A 25,466-nucleotide genomic window follows, 5' to 3' on the forward strand; every position below is an offset into this window, starting at 1 on the left:
ATAGGCCCGCAGCAGCTCTAAGCCTGTCGTAAAAGGCGACCAAATAGTGGTTAGAACCCTTGCCGGTGTCCAGGGCGCTCTACCCACAGAGCAGCTGGGTTGTGTATTCCAGGTGGTGTAATGGGGTATCGCTAGCATATAGCTGAAATATTGCTACTCGGGCGTCAAACCCCAACAATCAATCAATCATGTAACATAAAATAAATACCAATCATATATATTATAAATGGCGATTTGCTGTACACGTGTCTCAAGAAGTAAACTCTCATCAGCAGCATTAGAATCAAATGTATAATAAAAACTAAATCCAATCTTTTTTTGTAAAATTCAAAATGATCGAATAAGAAGCCAAATGTATCATCAAGAGGTTCAACCAAGTGAAATAAAAGAATGAAACAATGTGTTTTACATTTTATGAAATTTGTAATACTTCCAATTTTGATAAAATATATGTATGATAAATGAAATGTAATTTAAATCAAGGTCAGACAATTCAGACTACTGGTTGGTAAATACCCTCGGGGATCCTAGGTACATCAGTAGAGACGGCTATTCGGGTATGTATTGGATACTACACATACCAAACATATGTGTTGTAAATTTCGACATGTCATACACGTTTATCAAAAGAAAACCGCTCACCAGCATCATCGGTATCAAAATCATATATCTATAGGAAGATCTAATTACCCAAAAACAATTGTATAAACAAAAACGATCGAAATAGGGGGTCAAATCTATCAGCAAGAGGTTCTACCATGTACAATAAAAAGAATGAAGCATAGGTATTTTTATATATTTTTTTGAGTGTACACAAGGCTATATAGCACCTACTAGAAGAAATGAATAACATTATTGTTATGTTTTACGCTATTTGTTAGACATTTATAATTCTATTTAGTGGAGGAAGTCCATTAGTAAAACCTGGTCAGAAACGTATACATATACAAAATATGGTAAATTATTCTATGTAAAAGACGGTGATCATCGATAGTATGTTTCGTTGAAAACGGAATCAACAGAGATGAAACAAATATACAAATCATATGTTGCTGTTATTTCCTCAACTACATTATATCATACACTGCATGGGTGACTATATCTTCAAGATAAGCATTGAATAGATTTAATTGATGTTTTTTGTTTCTAACTTCAAGCACATAGACAGACCCTGTTATGTTTTCTGAGTACAATAGGTAAAGCATACATCTACAAATCATTCATAAACTTATCAAATTTCAGCACAAAGCAATTTCTTTTGTATATATATATGATGGGAAAATAACAAATGACGGTTCTTCATGTACGAGAAGTAGTAAGTTGATGCATAAAAGTTTAAAATAAAGCATATATATATAAAAAATAAGAACTACTTGAATCCTCTATAGAAAAGCCTCTGTGTTGGTATAGGTTTATTGACGACGTGGATATGAAGTGGACACATGACGAAGAAGAAGTAAACAATTTTATCGCTCGTGCCAACAATCAACATCTTTCAATTAAGTTCACTCACGAAACTTCTGATACTAGTATCTCGTTCCTTGATACCTCCAGCACCTTATCGTGGTGACAGCTCTCCACGGACCTATACTCAAAACCAACTGACACACATCAATATCTTATGCCTAAGAGCTGTCATCCATCTCACCTGACTAAGAGTATACCATTCAGTCAAGCTCTTAGGCTAAGACGCATTTGTTCAAATGACGAATCATTAAAGAAACGTCTAGGTCAACTGAAGAACAATTTAAGAAGAAGGGGATATCGATGCAAGACCATCAATGAAGGGTTCCAAAAAATTATTAATATCCCAAGAATTAGTCTGTTACAATACAAGGCAAAGACAAAATTTAAAAGAACCCCTTGTGTTCTAACATACCATCCCTGCCGTAAAAACAGCCACAACACCATTCGTGAGCACTTGGCCTCTGTCGAGAGAAACTCAACATTATCCAAGGTCTTTCCCGAACCACCTATGATTGCTTTCAGACAGCAAGATAGTTTGCGTAGTCTACTTGTGAAGGCTGAAATATCTAAGCCCAACTTGACTCCAGGCAAGAGTCGCTCCTGTGGTGACAAAAGGTGTAAATGTTGGAACCAAATGCACCAGTCGTCATCATTCACCAGCACAGTCACGGGGAAACGCTACAAAATATTTTGCAACGTGCACTGCAAGAGTGCTAATATAATATATTTGCTCCACTGTCCCATCTGTGGCCTTCAATATGTTGGTGAATCTAAACAGCCTTTTCACAAGCGCTTGAACGGAGCGACCTAACAAAAAAGCTTTTACTCCCAGTGAGTCAACACTTCAGATTATCTAACCACTGCCTCGATGATATCAACAAAATAAAAATCTTCATCGTGGAACAAAACACGAAGCGGGAGGGATTTTGGATAAAAGAACTCCGTGTTTTACACCCACATGGAATTAACAAAAAACATTAAGTTCTTCCTATTTTGTATAGTTTCTTATAACAGTGTTTGTAAATATTTTTAGTTTATAGTTCAGTATTCAAGATCAACACACAACGTGTGTCTATAGCACAATGTTCAAGATCTTTGTTACTGTCGGTAAAATTTTATACGTCACATGTATTCACCTGATTAGGTAGTGAGTTGTGTTCACAGACCATTTACTTTCATACACACTTCATTTAAGGCACTGAAGAAGGTCATTTGTTGACTGAAAATTTTGCCCATTATATATTTTATTATAGTGTGTTAACATCTTTATCGGTATCGTTTTACAATCCTTTAGACTCATACATATATATATGCTCAGAGGTCACACACTTTAATTCTGGATCAAAATAATATTTTTTTATCATTGTTATTCAAACCAAATGTTGTAATATATATGAAAATAAAATCGAATTCTAGTATAGTTTTAAAACCAATATAGTTGACAGCTAAAGATATGTCGTGAAAATGGCACTACATCAAAGCTCCTTCGTTTTAAGAGGGGTCTTCTTCTCTTGAATTTCCACAGACTTACACCTATGCATATGGTATCTCCTCTGAAATGCATACAAACATGCCATTTCTAAAATTCAGGTTCAAAAATATTTTCATTTAAAGGTCACGCGGGTATTCGTACTATTAAACCTCAAATGGTTCATGGCCAGGCCATGCTTATACAACTTTACAACCCACAAGGCATTGTTGCACACTGCCAAATCAACCAACAGGGACTCGAATGCCTTTGTTTTTGTTTTTGTTTTTATTATTTATTTATTTATTTATTTATTTATTTATTTTATTTTATTTATTTTTTTTCTAAATTATCCATAGGCGGATTACAATATATTAGAAAGACATGATTGGATTACAAACGTAACACAGGATGTAGCTGTCGCATAAAATGACAACTAAAATATGCATGAAAATATTCGAAATAACGACAAAAAGCTGAACTGCTGGACAAAAATTAGGACAACAGAACCGCCTGGCACCAATATTAGATTAGACCTGTAACAAGAAAAAAATACATTAGGTTATCGAACACATATATATCATTTCCACATGATCTTTAGGAATGTACATTCATGCCCCTTGTGAACGATATGACATGTGATTCATCAAGTAACAGTTTTAATATGATATAACGAGAATGGATACGGTAAATATGTCGAACCTTTACAACAACCCCACTGGGAAGAAACAAATCAGCTCAAGGCAAGTTAAGGTCTTCAATGAACGACGAAGAAAACCTCATATCACTGGACAGGCTGCAGCTGGCCTCAAAACGATATTATACGCAGGTAAAGCGAAAAAAATGCCCTTCTGTACTCTATCAGCATAAAAGAAAATATAAAGTGAAAACGACAAAAATACATAGAGTGGCAAAAATACCCGATTTTCGACATTCCAGGCCACTGAGAAAAAATATTTAAATTTAAAAATCAATTCAAAAAGGTCCGAGTCCCTTGTTTGAACAAAAATAAAGAAACTGATTATTCGTAACACAAATAAACAAATAAAGACTATACTCGGCGTCACATAAATAACATACTGTTAAGATTTGAATAAAAATATTTTCTACGATTTTATTGACACCAACCGTCGTTTAAATTGTCTTAAATGACTTGCTCATTCGTTTAGCCAAACAGCTTCTCAAAAACAAGTCGCTTATTAGCTTAAATCATGCGTAACAAATCCTTACGGGAAAATCCCATACTAATATCCGCCATGTTGGTTTTTACGGGACGATTTGTTTACAAACGAAGTGCGTAAGTTCCCGTCGAACTCCGGTGACAATCGTCTGCTTGATCAACTTCTCGGTATTATACGTTGTTCGCGTAAAATAAATCCGAGATATCCGAAATAACGCCGAATTGCATTCTGGGTTCTTCGGTTTTTGGACAAACCATTTAAACGTAAACAACATCTCCTAGCAACCCGATCACTGTAAACATGGCCGACTTTTTACAATGTAAATATTGCCACCTAGAATTAAAATCTGACCGGAATTTAACGATTCAATGTTTAGGGAGAAGCCGTTTGGCTAAACGAATGAGCAAGTCATTTAAGACAATTTAAACGACGGTAGGTGTCAATAAAGTCGTAGAAAATATTTTTATTCAAATTTTAACAGTATGTTATTTATGTGACGCCGACTATACAACTAGTTCATATAAGTACCAGCTCCAGACCATTTTAATTTTTCGAGAATTTTTGGCCCTCATCGTTTGCAAAAAGTACGAGTCAGTGTTTACAACATTTTTTGGTGTATGTTAAAAAATTATTGTATATACGAAACAGATGTTAGAAATTTTACGTACACCCAATTTAAGCAACATAATTTTATACCAACACAAATTGTAAAAAAATGATCATAATATATATTGAATATCTTGCATATATAAACTTTTTTTTCCAAAATCGAATACATGTAGGGACATGTTTGATATGTGTACATTATACACGTACATTACAGATACTTTTTTTTGGAAAAAGAAGTCAGTCTTGATAGAAGTTTGATACATAAGTCTTTGTTAATTATTTCATTAGATAAATTCATAAGCAAACTATTCAAATGGAGTTTAATTTTCCGACAGTCAAAATCAAGAGACAGTTACACGCTTAATTTGCGCTTGATATTAAACTTAAATTATCTTTTGGACAGAGTACTGGTGGTTTATACACAATAATGCTTATACAAGAATAAGCCTCTTATTTTTGCATTACAATCATCGCAGACGTATATCATAATGTAGACCCACTGAGGATATTTATACGGATGCTAACAGAAATATTGAAAACTATTGGTTTCAAGTGTAAAGTTCATTAAAATCCAAAGTAAAGGACATTGACGCGGTTGAAACTTAGTGCATTTACGTATAGGCATGCATGTTCACAGCAGTGACCTTATCAAAATCGACTCTTGATCGAAGAATATATTATTGTAGACTTTATTTGATAACAAATGACCATTTATTAGGATAACGTAGAGATAAAAAATAATTTATATATCTACTCCACGTGCTACGGTGTAATAAGGATTACAGGGGTAGCTTACACGTGTGTTCAGGTGTTGAGTCATGTGATAGTAACACATGTAGCTAGGTCAAATTAAACATGACGCACATTCCACACAAAGTTCAAACTTTTTTTACACTCGTGGCTAGGATTTAAATGTTTATTGTATTCTATTCTTCTCATTTTCACTTATTCCTTGTCTTGTTTTTTATATTCTGTACCGGTTTGACTGCTGGTTTACCGATTTTGACTGGTGGCAGTTTGCTGCCCGTTTGTGTTGAAATATACCGGAAATAATGCGCCGTAATAGAAAAGGGAGGTTTAGCTCGCTGTAAAACCTAATTCAACTCACCTAATATTGAAATGCCTTTACCAACTCAGGATCATTGTAATGGTATTCCAGCTTTTGGTTTTTGTCCTGAAATTGCTTTGTTACTATAATGTATATGGACTTCCTTTTATACTATTCCCTTTGACTTCTACTTCAATTTCATCAGTTCGGTAATTTTGTTATCACCCTTTACATGTACTATAGAGTAATCAAGGAAACCAAGGCCATAGCCGTAATCAAAAGAATGTAATCCAGGGACAAAGACCAGAAATGGGAAACAAACATACACAACAAAGAACATAAAGTATTAAAGGTATTTTAATGAATGGGCAAAGAGATCCAGCTTAACAAAAAATTCCTTTTCCTATAGAAAGAACGAACAAATGCACAAAAGCAGTGTCAATGATTTTATGGTTAACGCAGGATCTCATTATGAAATAATCTGCAAAAGAGTGAATACATGTTATTCTATTTACTAGGTAGACTTCCAACCGGTTTTTGATCACTCTATTCTCAGTTTAAATTTTTAAATTACAAACTTCATTCATACAATTAATTATTTAATTTTCTACCGAATTAATTAAAATTTGGTTCCGATTATTTCCAGAATAAGGCCTAATGGACCCTCATCCTCTGTAATTCGCCCTTTTGACGTTAATTGATAAAAGTAACCTTTATAAAATACCTTTAATACTTTATGTTCTTTGTTGTGTATGTCTGTTTCCCATTTCTGGTCTTTGTCCCTGGATTACATTCTTTTGATTACGGCTATGGCCTTGGTTTCCTTGGTAAAACAATTCGGGTCGAGAAGTATAAATACAGGGTTGGTGAATACCACCGGGGAGCCTAGGTCTACCAGCAGTGGAATCGAACGAGTGGTTATATTATTAAATGCAAAAAAAACAGTCATATATATTATAAATTTCGATATGCTGTACATGTGTTTAAACTGGTAACCTCTCGCCAGCAGCATTAGAATCAAATAAATAGGAAGATCTTGATTCAAAAATAATCACTGAGAGGTTCTTCCGTGTGCAATTCAAGGACTGCAGCCTAGGTGTTTCATACATTTTTGATTTGTAATACCTTATATTTTGATGAATATGATTAATAAAATGTGATAATCTGGGATCAGGCAAATCTTACTACCGTGTTTGAGAATACTAAGGAGGACCCTTAGCTAACCAGCACTGGCATATTATATTATTATGGGTCTGTCAGTTTTTATTATTTGTTTTCTCATATGTAGATTTCAATGATTGCAAATTGTTTCTAGAATTGTGTTGACTCGCAATTTTTTTTGTATACCCAAGGCATTCTTTTCCCATTTGAAAATTATTTGTACAACAACAAATGCATTAACAAAACGAAATGCTTGAAACCGATCTAGTATTTTATTTACTGTTTTATACATGTGAATCTACAAGTATTGTCTTTTGGTGATTTTTGTTCTTAGATATGTTTGTTATTATGGATAACGTTTCATGTAATAAAAATGTTTGTTAGAGTGCTTAAAGTCGTTCTATTATGCGTCTTCCTTATGCATTTGGATTCATTCAAGTGATTTATAAGCCTAAATTATTTCCTTAGTTTCAGTGAGATATGTCTAAACCTTACCCAGAATAACTCATAAGCCTGTAGTAACAAAACGCTTTTAAAATCTCTGAATAGAGCTCTTGAATGGTATAAACTTCCAACTTACCATATATCACCCCCATTCCCCATTGTCCTCATTGCCTTTCTCTATTTTAGAATTTCCCATAGAAAAAATCCCATCCCTCCTTTGAATCCCCAGTGCATATTTCTTATAAAAAATTTCCATTATCAAATTAAATTTTATATTTCTAAATTTTCCAACATATTAACTGTAATTTGTAATTTGATTTTATTAATTTTTCATAGCAATAGATACTTTAAAATCAAATTTTCCCATTCTGCCCATATAACATCCGCACTCCCAATTTCTCACCACCTACCCCACATACCATAAAATGGAAAGTTTTCCCATGTCAGTTCTATAACAATAAAAATGAATTTGGAGCATTGGTGAAAGAGCATCTTCATAAACTGAACCAATTTCAAAAGCGTAGGGAGGTTTGGTATCGGCAGATGTCATTATACTCGATAGATTTGTGAATCCAAATCTATCGATGGACAAATTACACTAAAAGATACAATAAGGAAGTCTTTTTAAACCTTGGGCATCTTATGTAACGTACATGTTGTCAATGCGCTAGAACTTGGATTGAATGTCTGTTCTATATTATAAACTACCGTACAGAATAATATGTTTGAATTAACCCACTTATTACAAATAAACGAAGATAAACTCAGCCACACGTAACGAGAAATATTGTTTAAGAATGTTTTAACAATCTCCAAGGGAATAATGATTCAGTTGACGTTTCGACAATATGAAATCGTCATCAGTAACATTATTAAAACAGAATAGAGTCGTGACTATGTTATGATTTATTCAATTTCATGTTTTTACAACTGCTCATATATTAGTCAAAACATTCATGGGATTCTAAAATGATACCTTTATTATTAATACAAATGTTATTGCCATTAAAATAAAAATAGGATTTTAAAAAAACAAGTAACTAACACGAATTCAGATGAAAATCTGATGAGAAGGACTGTTGCATTGTAGTCTCCTTAAAATGTTCTTTATTTCCCTAAAGTTTGAGTGGTATTTTTATTGTTTGTTTGTTTGGTTTTTTTTTTTTTGGTTGTTTGTTTGTTTGGGTTTTTTTTGTTGTCTTTTCTTTTCCTTTTTTTTTGCTTTTTTTTCTCAACGCAGCTTTTGGAATTATTGTCTTTGATTTAATTAAGCCCGTATTTCAAACACATACTCTTGTAATCTTGACGGGAATTTATTTAATAAATTTTAACGATTCGTCAAGGAATGGGCATTGATAAAAGAATGTACTAATGCGATATTATCTACAAAGTCAAATTTGATAACAATGTAAAGTCTTGGTTTAAGTACTGACAAAACATTGCAGATTGCTTAAAAAAACAATTAAGGATATACAAAAATGTTCTTGTTGGGTATAGCTGGATCGTTTGGATTGTGTATATATTCTACTTTGATAAGCTCTTTTCTTCTATTGCAGATTATATTACAGACCGCAATGAAAAAGAAAGAAGATACATCATTGAAAGAAAAGGTTTCGAGCATAGCTTCAGAATCAAATGTTCATGGTATTTCGCGTATAGTCTCCGACAGACCGAAATATTTAAGATTTTTATGGCTCTGTGCGTTTCTCGGACTTTTAAGTTTTGGAGTATATCAAGTGACAAGTATAATATTGAATTTCCATCAATATCCGACTAAGACTAATTTCAAAATTGGATTCGACCCTCTTCCGTTTCCGGCCATAACTATTTGCAATATGAATAAAATTAAGAAGTCAAAGATGAATACTATAAACAGCAGTAAACTGGAAGATATTTTGAATGTAAGTATAGTTCATACCTCTCATACAACTGTACATTGTTACTAAGTACAAAAAATAATAATCCCAATCACAATCATACGATAAAGCTATAAACATCTCACAAGGATGTGAGCTAATTTTGCTTAATGACACTCTTAGAACAGATGATCTGACCTTTACGTTAGTTTATTTCCGGTATCTTTTCTAATAATATAACGCATTAGCTAATTGTAGTACGAGTTCTATCGGGGAAAAAACTTATTTTATGGTTGTTGAGATTCATACACTCTGTTTTTCCTCATGTATTTATTTTAAATCCTTTAACTGCAAAATGACGTAAAATTATAAATAATGCTTTACAATTCATCTTAACTTAAAGTTGGTTTTAAAAAAGGTATGATTACGTTAGCTTTTTTAATACTCGTTTTGTCCCTTAGAGAGACTTATGAACTCGCATATAGATTTGCATGTGCGTTGTCTTCACGAATACATATGAACATTAAAAACAAATTCTGTCATATTAGATACAAAATAAGAAAATAGTAATCATACTCATCGCCTATATTATTTTAATTAAAAGTAGATGAAAATAAAGTCGCTTGAGGAAATACAGTGTCCATATCTAACAAAAATATAAATATGGTTATGTTAAGCTCCATTCAATCTAACTTTTAAAACTTGAAGAATTTTCTTTCACAAAATTGCAAGACCATCTACATTGTGAGCTGACTGAATCGATAACAAAAACTAACCATAAGTACATGGAAAAAGAATTATTAAAAAATGTTAATTTTTTGAACAAATCAAACTATTAAAATATTCGTTTTAATATTGAATTTTTCTGTTATTTTATAGAGAAAAGATTATCCTTAAATAGTTAAGATTAATCTATCTATGCATGCTCATCCATAAGTATTGTAAATAGGGAAAAAGAGCAACGGGTGGTAAAGAAAAACAAGTATTGTTCTATGAGAAATATTACTTACTTCTTACTTGGGCCTTCCCTCTCCGATGGCATAGGCCGCCAACAACGTTAATCTTTGCAGCCATGTCCAGTGTTGTTCCTTCTAACTGACTTAATCCACTTTTCTCTCTTGTTTTCATGTTTCTAAATCCCTCTCCGCGTGTTACATGTGTACCTCTTTTGTATCCTAATTTCAGGGTAATTACGACCCTAACAGCCATAAGTATGACGGTCAAAGCCAGTCTACAAATCTGGTGACGGTTGCCTCTAGCACTGTGGCAAGTTTTCAAGAGTCTGAAACCAATGCAAGTAGTACGAGCTCCTCAAATACAACAAATACAACAGACACTTTAACCCAAGCAAGTACATATGCTTCAACTACTGCTATGAACCAGTCGGAGTACCAGTACGACCTCGATGATAGCTATTATTATTTCGATACAATTGATACTGGGTTTTATGGTGATGTACATAAAGTTCCGGTTATTGTTAGCAAAGATTATACAATTATGGAACAATTTACAGAGGAATATCAAAAACTTAGCAGGTACATTGAGACAGCAAATGATAATATAAGATTTTGACTCTAAAAGTCACAATATTTATTGTAATCTCGGACAAATATTATATTTTGTTTAGGGTAGATTATACCTAATAATTTTAGACGATATATTTTCCTATTTTTTCTCAACGATGATCCTGTATGAACATACTTAAGATATTTAGTGTAAAAAAACATAGGTTACCGGACTTGATTTTGAGAAAAATTGGGAAATATTAAAGTCAATGTTTTACTGCACTTTATATCCATTATGTAGGGAACCTCCAATATTTCGCAAACTTCTAAAAAAACTGGAAGATAAAAGTTCTTTTTATAAACAAAACACTAAACTGACTGGGGCCGGGTTACCGAACGCCTTTTCATGCAACAGTAAAAGAACTGACAATTCTCTACATATATCAATAGAGCATTGTCCCGCTAATTATCTCCCATTCGAAAGAATTTTCCCGTCAATGATGTCCCTTGAATATATGATTTTACAAGACGACAGAAATAGTAATCTAGGGAACCAAGATTCTTGTGGACATCAAAATAATGTAATCCATGGACAACAACCAGACATACATGTAGAAAACAGACAAACAAAACAAAGAACATATAATAAATAAAATAATACATACAAAGTAACATAAGTAAATGAGCAACGCGGACTCCTCTAAAACTGGGAGCATGGACCAGGTGCATCGATATGGTTAATGTCCTCTGTTTTTCTAGAAACATCCGCCGAGTTGTTCCTAAAAAGTCGAGTCCGGGTCAGACAAACGAGGAAAAGTATGATCCGTTATCTGACATATAGCACAATATTTTGTCCTTTGTAATCAGATGCCAAACGATATTCAAATAAATGGGCGTCATTAGATTTTATCCATGGTAATTATTGTTATTAAAATCCTAGTTTTTAGATCAGATTTAGATCAGAAAATAAAGTTCATTTCCAAATAAGAACCAAGTAATGATGGTACATGTTATACCGTAATGACGAATTTTACACCGCTGGAAGCGCAAGACAGGGAAATCGCAGATATCGAAAAGTATACTTGGAAGTTCTCAAACAAGGCTCCGTCGAGTGAGATAACATTTAAATTTTATTTTAGGTTGTCTTAGTCTTGCATTTCTAACGGTGTTTGATTTTTGTCTTCTAAAAAAATCAGTTTTCAGTATGCCCATTCAAATCGCCAACCTTGCCAAACATCTTTTATCAAATACTTACATGAATGTGTACTAGATATTAACAACAAATATGTTAAAATGTTATTTAAGAGGACACAGAATTCAAGTTGGCCATCATTTAGAAGATATGCTACTTGACTGCACTTTTGCTGGCACAAACTGTGATCGGTAAGTCAAATGTGTTTTGAATATATCGAATCATAAGGCAAAACTATAAATTGTAGAAGCATCGATAGACTTTAACTGACTTAATCCAACCGACTCGGCGGTCTCAGGTTAGCATGTCTACCCTCAGGCTGTTGACTGTTGTGTGAGCTAGCACAAAAAGTTATCCGATTAGCGTGGTAGACTAATACAAGCTTCTGTGTTTAAATTTTAATCTTGACCATAACATCTAATGAGAAGAAACCCAATGTCTTAAACGGAGCATAAATCAAATCACAATCATTTTTTTTTTCAGAGTATTCAAGTCAACAGTGACATTGGACTTTGGAAATTGCTACACGTTTCAATCATCCAGATATATTGCTTCAACCAGTGGGCCACTTGGAGGTACTTATTATTCTGCACGTATTTCTACTTACCGTAAACCGTGAAGTTTTCGCTAATTTTTCAGTTCATTCTGTAACGCGAAAATTAAGTTGTCTTGAATATTTTTCTATGTAGGGCATTATAATTCAATTGGAAGAATGATCACGAATTTAAATTGCGAAAAAGAAAATTGATCGGCGAAACCGCGAAAAAGATAGCGAAAAATACCTGTTTTACACTACCTTTTTAATTCTTAAACATTAATTTGCTTGATATTGTTTTGCAAATATATTCACCTGTCATTAATTACACACTATAAGTTTATCAGATATTTAGCAGTTTGTTCTGAGAGCAAAAAAAACATATATTGATAGATCTCTGATAACATTATTCCCACCATTTAGTGCTATTTCGAACTTATTTAACTTCTGGTAGAAAATGTTTCTGATTGGATGAAAAATAACCTCAATGCCCGTGGTGTACAATTGAAAATAATCTGCATAGCAGGTTATTTAGTGTGTACTACGTGATTGAGGTCATTTCCTCAAAGACCGGAAAATACAACAATTTTTTTTATTTGTGTGAAATAATTCAAATCTAAATTGATTCATCTCATTGATGTAATACCCATGCATCTTAAACCAATGAAGTGACTGACGATTACATCGGTCGGATCTAAGTTTTTTTTAATATTGAAACTTACCTATACTGTCATAAGGAGGTACACCTATGGTAAGAGACATTACTCTTGAAATCAGTAATATGTTTGTATTATATTCAATTTCACCGAAGCCTATCATGCTTTCATTGAAAACCGAATCAATCCAAGTTACATTGATGCTTACATGAGATTGATGTAAAATGCTTAATACAAACGTTCCAAATGATTGATAAGAATTTTGTCCCTTATCGTTGGTCTACATCCTTAATACAACTAAAAATAATGATTACAGTTTAGAATTACTGTCCCAGATTTAATCCCCTATGCCTTCATCCATTCCAGTAGGAATCGTTTCACGTCACCTTTATACGATGTTCATTTAAAAAAACATTTTCTTTCTTTAGAAACAGTTACAGAACACATAACATGTCTTAGTTTGTCTTTCGGTTTTTGTACTTTTGGTATAGAAATTGTTTACATGATTGTGTATGAAACTGGCACTTTGCAAGTAATATCGTTCTTGATTTGGTTGATTTTAAGGCCTCCTTAAAAGTTCAGATTTGTGTACAGAATGGACTATAGTCAGGTAAAAAAAGGAAGTATATGAAGACCATTGGCATTGCTTAGTCGGTTGGTTTTTCTGTGTCAGAAAACGCCTATACCAATGGCAGTGACTTAAGTTTGCATAGACTGTATTCAATATGAGTATATTTTACCTCATGGATATATACTACACATTTAAGTTATTATACTACAGAGGGTATAGGTTTGACTTGTTTTCTATCTTTAAGGTTTGACTCTGACTATAAATCTAGAAAATCATGAAGCCTTTGAAGCAGTGACAGAAAGCTTTGGCTTGCGGCTTGTCATCCATGAAGTAGGCAGTTTCCCGTTACCTAATGAGAAAGGAACGACAATTTCTGGAGGATTGGAAACATCACTTGGGCTTAAGATGGTAACAAAATCATATTTTCATTTTCCGATTGTTTTAGTTGAGAATTAAAATTTACTTATAGAATACGATGTACAATGACCAATATCGATTTTGATAGTGTTTATATACAGAAAATAGATACGAAGGGAAAGTGCTTTTTTTAATTTCTAATACAAGGCAACGTAACGCAAACAATGGAATGGGTAAGGGATAAATTAGTAACGGGCGGTGGGATAACGTGGAAGTTAATGCAATTAAAGAACTGTACACTAAGTAAAGGATAATGAAATAATTACATGTACATATTTTCTTTTCTTAAAATTGTATTTTAGTTTAAGTGTAACTATTTGTTAAAACAGTTCATTGATTCATATTCGATTGAAAAATTACAATAAATAATTGACAGATAAGAATAATGCTTATATTATAGACGCGGATTAAAAGACTTGGAACCCCGTATGGAAAATGTCAAGATCCGTTGGAATATTTCCGGAAGCATTCTATTCGATATTCTATACAGGTGAGTTTTACTAAGCTAGGAAATTAAAATTGTGGCAATACACTGCTTGTCCTTTCATAGTTAAGTCTACCGATTTTACATGTAACACGTTTTTATTGCTAGGGTATCAAAATTGCTATCCTGTATTCTAATATTGGCCATGTCATGTATACCAGTTCCTTTATACTGTCTTTACATATATTAAGGGTTTCTAAAGTAATATGCCTTAGGTGTAACAACGGAAAAGTGAGTATACCCCAACACAGGATTCCTACCAGTTGTTATCTATATTTTAAGTAAGTTGAAAATTATGTTAAGACCGAACGATTGATTGTTGTCCATACCATAAAACGATGGAGGTCTAAATATAGCATCTATAGCATCTGCGTTCGTTCTTACGTCGAAATCATTATGTGGTTACATCTTCATTACAACCTTTAATCATTTTATTTGAATTGTAACAAGATTCCAGATTGGTTTCTGTCTTTGAGCAAACTCTGAAGTAATTTAACTTCCTTATTTTTGTGACGGCAAATAAATATAAAAGCATAAACTTTTCCAGTCTATGGTCCCTGGGAAATAAGAATGGATTGAGATGGTGTGTGAGGAGATGGGGATAGTGAATATGAAATTAGTCTTTGTAGTATTAATTGATATGAAAAATGTAATTAAATAACACAATAAGAACAAAGTTGAAAAAGATAGCACTTTCCGTATATCCGTTACACCCTTCATTTCGTGCATTATAAAGCTGGAACATCGTTGGTTCTAGGAGATAATTTGTCTTTGTGGATATAAACCAGTAAAATCCTCATCAATCTTTCGTAACAAATTTTTACCCAATCATTTTTACGATATGAGTGAGGCTGACCATCAGCTGTCTGTTCCCTGTTCCTATATTCAATTATCGTTTTCATGCGTACATATATACTCAATACTGTTGGACCCGGTTTGCACTTAGATGAGGTGTTTGTAAAACATGACGGACTGAAGTGTTTCTATCATTTGGGTTATCTCACGGACGGTGTAAATTATCGAAGCGTTTACACAGTACCCGGGCATAACCATACCCGTGAAATGTTGGTCAAGGTGTGTTTGAGTGAAATTAATTGTCATGTTACCACGTTCATTCACCTAATACATTATCACATGATTTCATGTCGAAGGCCGAAAAAGTAATGTTTCCGATCACCATTCTAAAATTTTGTAGGGTCGATAGGTAAGGATTTATTTTTGTTTTTATTTAAATTTTGAAATAAAATAAGTGAAACACCAAACTCAGAATATAATGAAAACTAAATATGCAAGTTCACACTACACATAATAACTTAATAACACTTCCAACAATTTTAATAAAATTTGATTGATTGTCTTTTTATTGGACAATTTGCAGTCATATAATGATTTGACATTGTCGTCCCTGTTGTCAATGCATGTCCATAGACACTTTCATATAATTGAATTATATTACATGGAACTCAAGTAAAAGCAAACGAATGTCTCGGATATCGCTCTACAATGTTCGTTCTAAACCGTTAAGGCTGTACTAGTGTTGATGGTTAAGATTTTATCCCTACTTTAGGAATGGTGGGCCAAAAAAGGGCTAGAAACAAGCATTACCATAATTTCTGAAAAGTTACTTGAAAGTACCATGTTCAAGTAAATTGATCTTTTCCAGATTGTACCACAAGGTGCCATATTTTCGGGTTTTTCCTTGATCTGTTGAAGAACTAGGGATAAGAAACAACTATTTGTTAGAGTTCTAGCGCGTTACAAAAAGTCTCCGTAGTTTCGGCAAGCTCTGGCATAACGTATGAGTTGTGATATGAACACTCCATGCGCAGGTGCTGAAGGGATGTTGCCACAGAGGAAAGGAAAGTTGACAATTTTGAATGAAAAGTCATCACGTTTGTCGTAAAGTTTGGTCAAAATTTTTCCTTTACCATCGATTTCTAAGTGTAGGTCAAGATATAAAGCTGATGTTACAGCGTCTGTAGTATCCTTTATCGCACGTTCTTTCGATTAAAAATTCCAGTATTTTGTAAACATCTTCTTCCGTATATTTGGAAGATGATTTGGAATTATTTCTTACAAAGTATGAGGAATCTCTACCAAGAACTATATATTTGTATCTTGGTGTACCATCTTTCTGGAAAAACAAGGATGTACAATGTTTTTAAGTCGGGATTTTAACTGAGTATGGGGAATTGAAGTACACAGTGTTGAAAAATCATAGGTTTTAATGCTATTATATTCATATAATAGTCTTGAACTCATTGTCTCCAAAAGATCTTTCGAATTTTTCAGGATCCACATTGAATTAATACCATAACGGGAGAAACAAGTATTATCTTAGGACTGTAACAAGTGTTGTGGTAGGACGGCAGACCCTCTTTGACAGTTGTGAGTATAGAAGTTAAAAGTTTTGAAAGAGGTTTGGTGTTACATTTTGCAGATCCAGCTATGAAACGTTGTTTGTATGGATTCTTGTGGAGTTTAGGAATACTGTACATAGACGGTAAATCACAATCATCGTCCTTGGTAGAGAGACCAAAAGAGGATAGCTAAGACTTATGGTTTTCCACCATCTCTTCTTTGGAGAGTTGTGGTAACAGTATAGGTTTTATCACTGCTATTATGTTCTACGTCTACCTCTGATAATAAACACTGGATGTAAAACGATTTGCAGACAAAAACAATGTTGTTTTGGGCTTTGTCTGCTGGTACGACTACATTTTGTTCATGTATAGTAGACAATGTTTTTTTCTACATCAGGGTCTCTGAAAACTGATGTAGATTAGCACTCATTCAAAATTAAAGACCTCACGGCCTTTAACCACTCTGACAGAGAATCAATGTCTTCTTGTTCTCGTTTTATCCATTTTCTTATATAATCCTCGACGGCATCCATAAGAACTTTGAAGTCATAATTCCAGTTTATGGAGCGTGGTTCACGTTACTTGGGATCTTTAGAAAAGATATTACGCAGAGATTCATTTTTCGATGAAGCTTAAATCTCCTGTAACTACGTGACCAGAAGGACCATATTTGAATGGAGAGTTTTTGCAAGAACAGCCTTGAAGTCATCAATCTTAAGGTTCTGCAATAGCCTTTTATAATTGAAAATTTTGGATGCAATGGGTGAAGTAAAGAAATATGAAATAATTGGTATGGAAATATGGGGATTTTGTTGGAAACGTTTTTGTGATGGAGGATGTTAGCCAAATTAATTGCATCTATACCTTTGTTGACAAACGGTAGTGTAAGAAATGATCGTTTTTCTTCATCTTGACTTTTCACACAGACTGGTTTAAAGAGTCTGTGGAAACCAATATCCAAAATAATGGCAACAAGTCTGTAGACCTAGGAAAAAGGACATAACTCTTTAAATCAATGATATGAATGTATTATATTCAATTTCAGCAAAGCCTAGCAAACGTGCATTTAAAACAGAAGGACATTATTCCAAATTATTTTGATGCTTACATGATATTGATGTAAAATGGTGAATGTAAACGTTCCAATGATATTACAAACTTCTCTGATAGATCTTCCTCATTTTTATTACCTTTGTGATCTGACGTCACCAGATTGAAAACACTATAATTTTGACGTACCCAAGAATGTCACGCTTCTTACATGAAAGTTAAACAAAAGACTCGGTTCACGTGTTATCAAATGACCAATCGATTCAATTACTAGAGCCCACTGGTACAGCTAAATTAACAGTTTCTCATGTGAAGTTAAAATAAAACTTTTTTACGTTTTCTGGTTATGTTTAAGTTCTGATGCCAATTAATATCGAAAAAGAAATATTGAGTTGATTTGATACTTTATCGATTCCATTTTTTACAAAAAAAACCTATGGAATTTTTGTTCTCACCATAAGGATCTTACTACCAAGTAATTACATGAAAAAGCATTGTTTAGGAAGGCTTGTTACTAAGTAAATAATGTACTGGTGGTCAATGGGTTCATGGGAATACTTATAAATGAAGTACTTCAAATGATCTATGTAAAAAAAAGAAGACAACAATGTTGTTAGGCGGAGATATCAATTGAAAATATACTTATAATTATATCAAAACATAAAATAATGACGTATTCAGGTATTGCATTGACTTGCTTATTAGGTCATTCAAGTCATCTACTGTACGTGTACAGGTAATCAATGTCTGTATACAGTAGAAAACTCGACATGTTCATCTGCCAAAGAAATTTGAGGTTGCTTGTTTGATTAAAGACCGGACCATATCTTTCCAACTTGGGTCATCTATTCACTGCAAAGCTCACGAAGAGGCGTTTCAGAGAAGACTTTTCGACCATGTACAAAAATAATTTGTTTAAAAATAGTCCTACTCGCTAAGCGCGAATGTTTTAGTATGTTAAAACACAGAAGCGAAGTCCACAGAAAGTTATGTCTTCATACGGTGCAACTTATATCGAAATCTTATTCAATCTTAAAACGAATTTATATTGCTTTTTTTATTGCATGCTTTTTTATATTCAGATGTGTTTGAAAATTTGCTTAGAAGACATGGTTTCAGAAAGATGTGGATGTTTTCCCGGTATCTTAGAAGAAGAAGAAAATTTATTTACAAATCGATCAGCAGCATTCCATTCTGCTTCGACTGAAAACCCTACCAACTTTGGTGAAATAAATGGAGAAGAGCCAACAGTATCCAGTGGATGTTTTACAACTGCAGGTAGCCTTTAATTAATCTTAATCGTCAAATAGTTTTATCACTTTATTTTTACCAGTCACATTGTATGTCAACTTCAAGGAACATCATGTGTACTATTTACTTTGCAGTTCATTCCAGTTGAAACAAAGACACGTGTGTCATGTGTTGTATAGCAGTGGATCCATTTAAATGACTTACTTGATAAATGGTTGGTGGAATTAGCTATTATCAGATCATAACGGGCAATGAAAAACAAGCCATGTTAAATTTTATTTTTTTTTGTTAGAGAAAGCGTGTTACAAGGAACGGAGAAGATACTTTTGGCAAAAAACTGAAGATGTATGCAACTGTCCTCCTCCCTGCTTGTGAGTAGAAAACCATTTCAACAAATTATTTTTTTATGAAATAGAAATCAAAGGAACCTAGATTCCAGGGGAAATAAACAATATATATATCTAAGGATAAAGGCTAGACAATAAAAAATAATAAGAAATAACCAAAATATCATCTACAAAGAAACAAAAGTAAGAGAGCATCCCAGACTCAACTAAAAACTGGGGGCACCCGTATGGTTATCGTTTATTTTACATTGATGGAAGTTTCCTAATGCATCACATTCCATATATCATATGTAAAAATATTAGATATTTGTGACAACATTTCATAAGCAGTAGGACAATGCAATCCTTGAAAACTACTCATAGAATATCCTACATGATCTCTCTGTATGTGAAACATTTTGGTCTCATTAGAAGTTTTTTTTATCTGAATGTCTTTTGCATAAAAAGACAACGTATTTACTTATCAGAATTGGGTACTTTTCTATCTAAAGACCGTTTACATGCTCGAGTTTTTTACACGTTTGTAAAAATAAAATTTAAAGGGTGTGTATTTTTAAAATTTTAATTAAGCAGTAACTCTATATTCGGTTTACTCGATCTGTTGACACATCCTTAGAATGGATGGAAATCGGTTTCCGAACAATATTGTTCGGCCTTACGGTTTTCGTCAGGGATAAAAAACATTCAAAAGAAGACAGACAACTGACAACCAACACTACAGAGAAAGGTTGGGCCCAATTGTCTATATGTTATACGTTTTATTGTGTTTTATTTGAATGTTGTTACTTTTTGCCTATTTAACGTGGCTGTTGTTCACCCACTTATTTATTATTCTTAATTTCTTTGTATCCGAAAAAACTTTTCAGTGAAAATATCTACTCAACATCGTACTCTGGAGCAACCTGGCCACACCGTACTAAATTAGTGAGTACTTGTAACCTAGGCCTTACAAATAGGTCAATGAATAAAACATTCTAGGCGTTGACTAAAATGAATGGTTAAATGCTGAAGAAAACAGCTTTTCAATGCGTTCATTTAACTTTGTCCTTTTACAATGATGATATTTTAGTTCGTGAAAATTACTGCTTGATTATTTCTTTTGTAAAATATTTTCTTTTCTTTTCAATTTACACAAGATCATTGAAGTATTTAGGATTCAACGATTTCGCCTGTCTTCTCATACGTTTGTCCAACCATTTATATATAAATTCAAACCCGTTCGTTAAATGTTCCCGATTTGCATTAGCTTTTCTTGCGCTCTATAAATTTAGACAATACTCAGACGAAAATTACCATAATGGCTGCCCGATTCGTTTCGTTTGAAGTAAATGAAAGATTGTTGAAATACTCTTATGTTTTTTGTGTTAAAATTCATTTGGTAATAAGTAAGTTCAAAATTACTTATCATATGGATATTAAAAGGTTTGCTGCGTATGTGTTTCAAAGAGTAAAAACTCAGCAGAAGCCCCAATGAAATCAAATGCGTTGGAAGATCCAGATTGGAAATACAAAAAAATGAATATCGAAATAGCAAGCAGAACAAAGGGTCGATAAGTTATTTTAGAGTATGATGAAGGAGCTGTATTATTGTATCCCAAAAAAATGAAGTTTTTGGGCCCCTCCTTACCTAAAACTCTGGATCCGCAACTGCAACAGAATGTAATCCAGAGACAAAAACCAAAACGATACCCGGTAGAGTAAGCTTCCCCTGTTACCGGTTAGGTGTACCATTACCAATAACATTATGTACTAATATACTACTGTTGCTACAAAATTGAAGACATCACTACAGAAGTTTTATAGTCGTCATCATGAATTCGTGGATCGTAACGGTGTATCCATCCGCACCATGAGAACCGATTTGCTCATAGTGTCATATTTTCCATTCCTTTTTTTGTCTACCCCGGACTTGACCTTTTTAGAGCAACTTGACGGGGGTTTCTAGATAAGCAGAGGACGCTTACACTACCGGTTCACCTGGTCCATGCTCCCAGTTTTTAGTGGAGTCCGAGTTGCTCATTTGATTTTGTTGCTTTGTACGTGTTATTTTAGGTTCTTTATTATGTGTATCTGTTTTCTCCGTCTGGTCATTGCTCCTTGATTACATTTTATTTTTATTTCCGCCAGAAATTTGGTTCCCTTAAATACTTTTTTTGTACCATTGTTACGGAACAATGTTCTAAATATCGTTCAGGAAGGTTTTTAACATATTTTTTTAACATTTCCAAATTTGAAATAATCATGTTAAAGTGGTATGTCTAGACCATTTTTTAAAATTTTCTTTCTATGTTTATTTGCAGGACGAGTTGAGAAACTTAACATGTGAAAAATATGACAAGAAGGGTTTTAAGTTGAACGGAACCTGCGCATTAGATGACGTGGATGATTACATGAGTCTAAGGTTTGACTATTAAGAGGGCGTCCACACAAAAAAACAGGCAAAGAGTGGCACCTGAAATTTTTTATTTGAGAAAAAATCATCTACTTCATATTGCAAATGTATCCTTTCTCAAAGTTGAATGTTCGATTTGGATTAAATGCAACTTTAAAAGAGAAAAAAAACATGACAGAGATTGTATTAAAATTCATTGAAAAAGGAGATAACTCTTTCATTTTGTAGTATTTGAAATACATATGATATAAACATTACATAAGAACGAAATTTACTCTGGGATAAAATTTACCATGTGCCACCCTTATCATAGGAACTACCCGGCTTCTAAATGGAAAGTCTCTTAATTGTAGACGCAAACCATAAGGAAAACTACATTGGATAACCGTCACGATCTAATGCAAAATAGGTTGTGTGGATGTATTTAATGTTGATATGATCACAAAAAATCATATTTTGCACATATGTTTTTTCTTTCTCGTATTGAAATCTAAACTTTATCGTTGCCATTAAAACGAATTACAATCGGTCCGATTCGTGCTAAAACGGCAACTTTTTTTTTTATAAAATTGAAGATTGTCACAAACATGTCTTTCTTCATTTCAAAAGTAAAGTGACATGACATAAATTCAATATGACAAAGCCTGCAGTAATCCTATTAGTGGATCCATGGAGGGTGGGGTTGGGACTGAAAAAAGCAATTTAAGCAATCATTAATAAATATTTCTCGACAAAATTTACAAATTTTCGTACGAATAGCTGTTCAAACCACTGGATTATTCCCCTAGATCCTCCACCCAATAGATATTGTAATCATGCTTTTGGTAAAGCACTGAAAGATGTACCAGCATAATTCGATACAATTAAAACGAACTTCTTTAAAAATTAGATTTAATTCGTCTCATTAGGTCAGTGCCAAACCTGAATATTGTTACTATACACATGCGGATGCATGTTTGTCTTTATTGGACTATACTTATATGACATAGGCATGAACTTTTCATTATCATTATACTTATATATATATATTATATGTTTATTATTAAATTTTGTTGATTCTGAAATTTTCTTTTTTTTTCCTTTATAGTTCAAACTTTTTAAAGGTCCATATCTTCTTTGCTGCTCTTAATTATGAGGAGGTGATAGAGGAGCCTTTGTACGACGTAAGTAATTCTATTTTGTAAAATGTAAATGGTTTTATATTATCTTAATTTTATGTGTAAATGAATTTAATGTAAGCAAACTGGCGAGTGATTTATTGTTGGCGATTAAGAAATATTCCCGAAAACGGATAGCCGCCAATGGGTTACTTCATTGAAAATCATAGACTTAGTCACAGTGATTTACATTTGTTGAGTGATATTACACCATTAAGCAATTATTTGTCAACCCTGATTTAATCATTATCTCCCTTACCTCTGTAAAAATATCAATTTTTTAGGTTTATACAGTTCATATAAAACTCAGTCAACAATGATTATCAAATTTGCATTTAGCAAGAAATGATTGGAAGCATTCATAAACAAAGATAATAAACCATTGTAATATTGACTTTCATATCTCAATGGATTAAAACAATATACTGAAAAAAACGACAATGTCAGAGAATTTTACAACTTTATTATTCTTAATACTTATCGAAATATAGCTATTTGTATACATGAAACACTTTGCTCTATGCTAAAAAGGCAATATTATAGAGGTGATGAAAATCTCACTAAACTGTTACATATCGGCATTTAATATGACTTGGGTTTATAACCAACATTGCAATTGTTTAGATGTCCTGACAGAAAATAAAACATGTTAAACGTATTTTTTAGGTAAACCAATTGATAGCTGATGTCGGAGGATCTCTCGGACTCTGTATAGGTTTCTCGTTACTGTGTGTGTTTGAGTTACTGGAAGTCTTTCTTGAGTTCTGTCGTGTTCTAAAACGGAAAGTTCTGCACTCCAACCATGTCCAGGCAATTAACAATGTAATGTAGGTGGATTACGGACTCAAGAATTTAGGGTATGCAGAAATACAAACTGATCGTTGATCGATCAAATATATAATATGTATGAAACATGAAACCAAATGTTTTCTTATCTTGACAGAGTTTTCGATACAGTTTTATTGACTTTTTTTCTTGTTTTTTGGTTTTGTTAGTTTCTTGCTTATTTGTATAGTTGTTTATTCCTTTAAACGTTAATATATTTCAGTTTTAATTATCATTTTTCTCACATTTATAAAGCTGCTTACAACTGTTTCCTTATAAAGGCTTTGTCGACTTTTAAGCTTGTTGTCTCTCCGATTATACAGCGCCACTTTACAATTTAACGTGAATTGTTTACTTATTATCAAGTCATTTCACAAAAATGTTGTTTCGTATTTCCTTTGCTTAAAACACAGGTCTTCGGTCCTGTAATTCTATAGAAAATCTATATTTTTATCATAACCGTAGGCGCAACGTATGTATTCCCAAATAGGAATTCACGCCATTGCATGTGTCAATTAAAAACATCTTGATATTGTGACAATTAAAATTATTTTAGGGCTTATTTACATTTGGGAAGTTAAACTTAGCAATAATGGACTGATTCAGTAACTGTATTGAAATCAGGGATTGCTGGTGTCATTGATTGGTCAAGACGTATTTTGCGAGGACGTTGCAAGGTTTTTAGGAGGGCGGAAGTTGAATTCTTAAATTATGTGCAGTACAAAGTATGAAACTGCATGGAAAATGCTTAAAGAAGGATTTTATGTGCAAGAGTAATCAAGGGAACCAAGGTTATAGCGGTAATCAAAAGAATGTGATCCAGGGACAAATACCAGACATGGAAAACAAACATACACAAGAAAGAACATAAAGTAACTAAAACATACATACAAAGTAAAGCATGGACCAGATGCACGGGTAGGGTAAGCGTCCTCTACTTTCCCACTTTTCCAGAAACAAACACCAACCGAGTTGCTCATCAAAAGTTAAGTCCGGGGATGAAAGAGGAAAGGAAAACTATGACACGTTGAACAGATCAGTTTTCATGGCGCAGATGGATACACCGTAACGATCCACGAGTTCAACATAACCCTGTTCCAGAAGCCTATTTGTTAGAATTCTAGCACGATACAAAAAGACAGTAGTTTCGGCAAGCTCTGTCATACCGTATGGGTTGTGATATGAACACTCCATACACAGTTGCTGAAGGGATGTTGCCACAGCTGAAAGGAAAGAATGACAATTCTAAATGAAAAGTCATCACGTTTGTCGTAAAGTTTGGTCAATAGTTTTCCTTTACCATCGATTTCTAAGTGTAGGTCAAGATATGAGGCTGACTTTACAGTGTCTGTAGTATACTTTATCTCAAGTTCTTTGTGGTAGATGCGATGTAACAAATCCCTAAAATTAGCATTGTTTAAATATGTCATTTATGTAGCTCAGTAGAGAGTATAAATTTGCATGTAGAATGCATTAAATGGTAAATT

The 25,466-nt window shown here is 33.3% G+C and overlaps 1 protein-coding gene across 1 annotated transcript; it reads left to right on the plus strand.

Annotated features, from left to right (window-relative positions):
* Positions 1-8,414: 8,414 nt before the first annotated feature.
* Positions 8,415-24,525, plus strand: LOC148602730 (epithelial sodium channel subunit beta-like). The gene is made up of 13 exons (XM_088553286.1): positions 8,415-8,507; positions 8,935-9,279; positions 10,420-10,769; positions 12,045-12,122; positions 12,415-12,506; positions 13,938-14,101; positions 14,511-14,600; positions 19,090-19,285; positions 19,551-19,629; positions 20,472-20,529; positions 21,906-22,006; positions 23,085-23,160; positions 23,821-24,525. Exons 2-13 carry the CDS (start codon positions 8,953-8,955, stop codon positions 23,983-23,985), a joined length of 1,776 nt encoding a protein of 591 aa, XP_088409412.1. The 5' UTR covers positions 8,415-8,507; positions 8,935-8,952; the 3' UTR covers positions 23,986-24,525.
* The last annotated feature ends 941 nt before the right edge of the window (positions 24,526-25,466 follow it).

Source organism: Perna viridis, chromosome 11 (assembly GCF_037379345.1).
Source record: "Perna viridis isolate PV_CMFRI_1.1 ecotype Kerala chromosome 11, ASM3737934v1, whole genome shotgun sequence".
Taxonomy (NCBI): domain Eukaryota; kingdom Metazoa; phylum Mollusca; class Bivalvia; order Mytilida; family Mytilidae; genus Perna; species Perna viridis.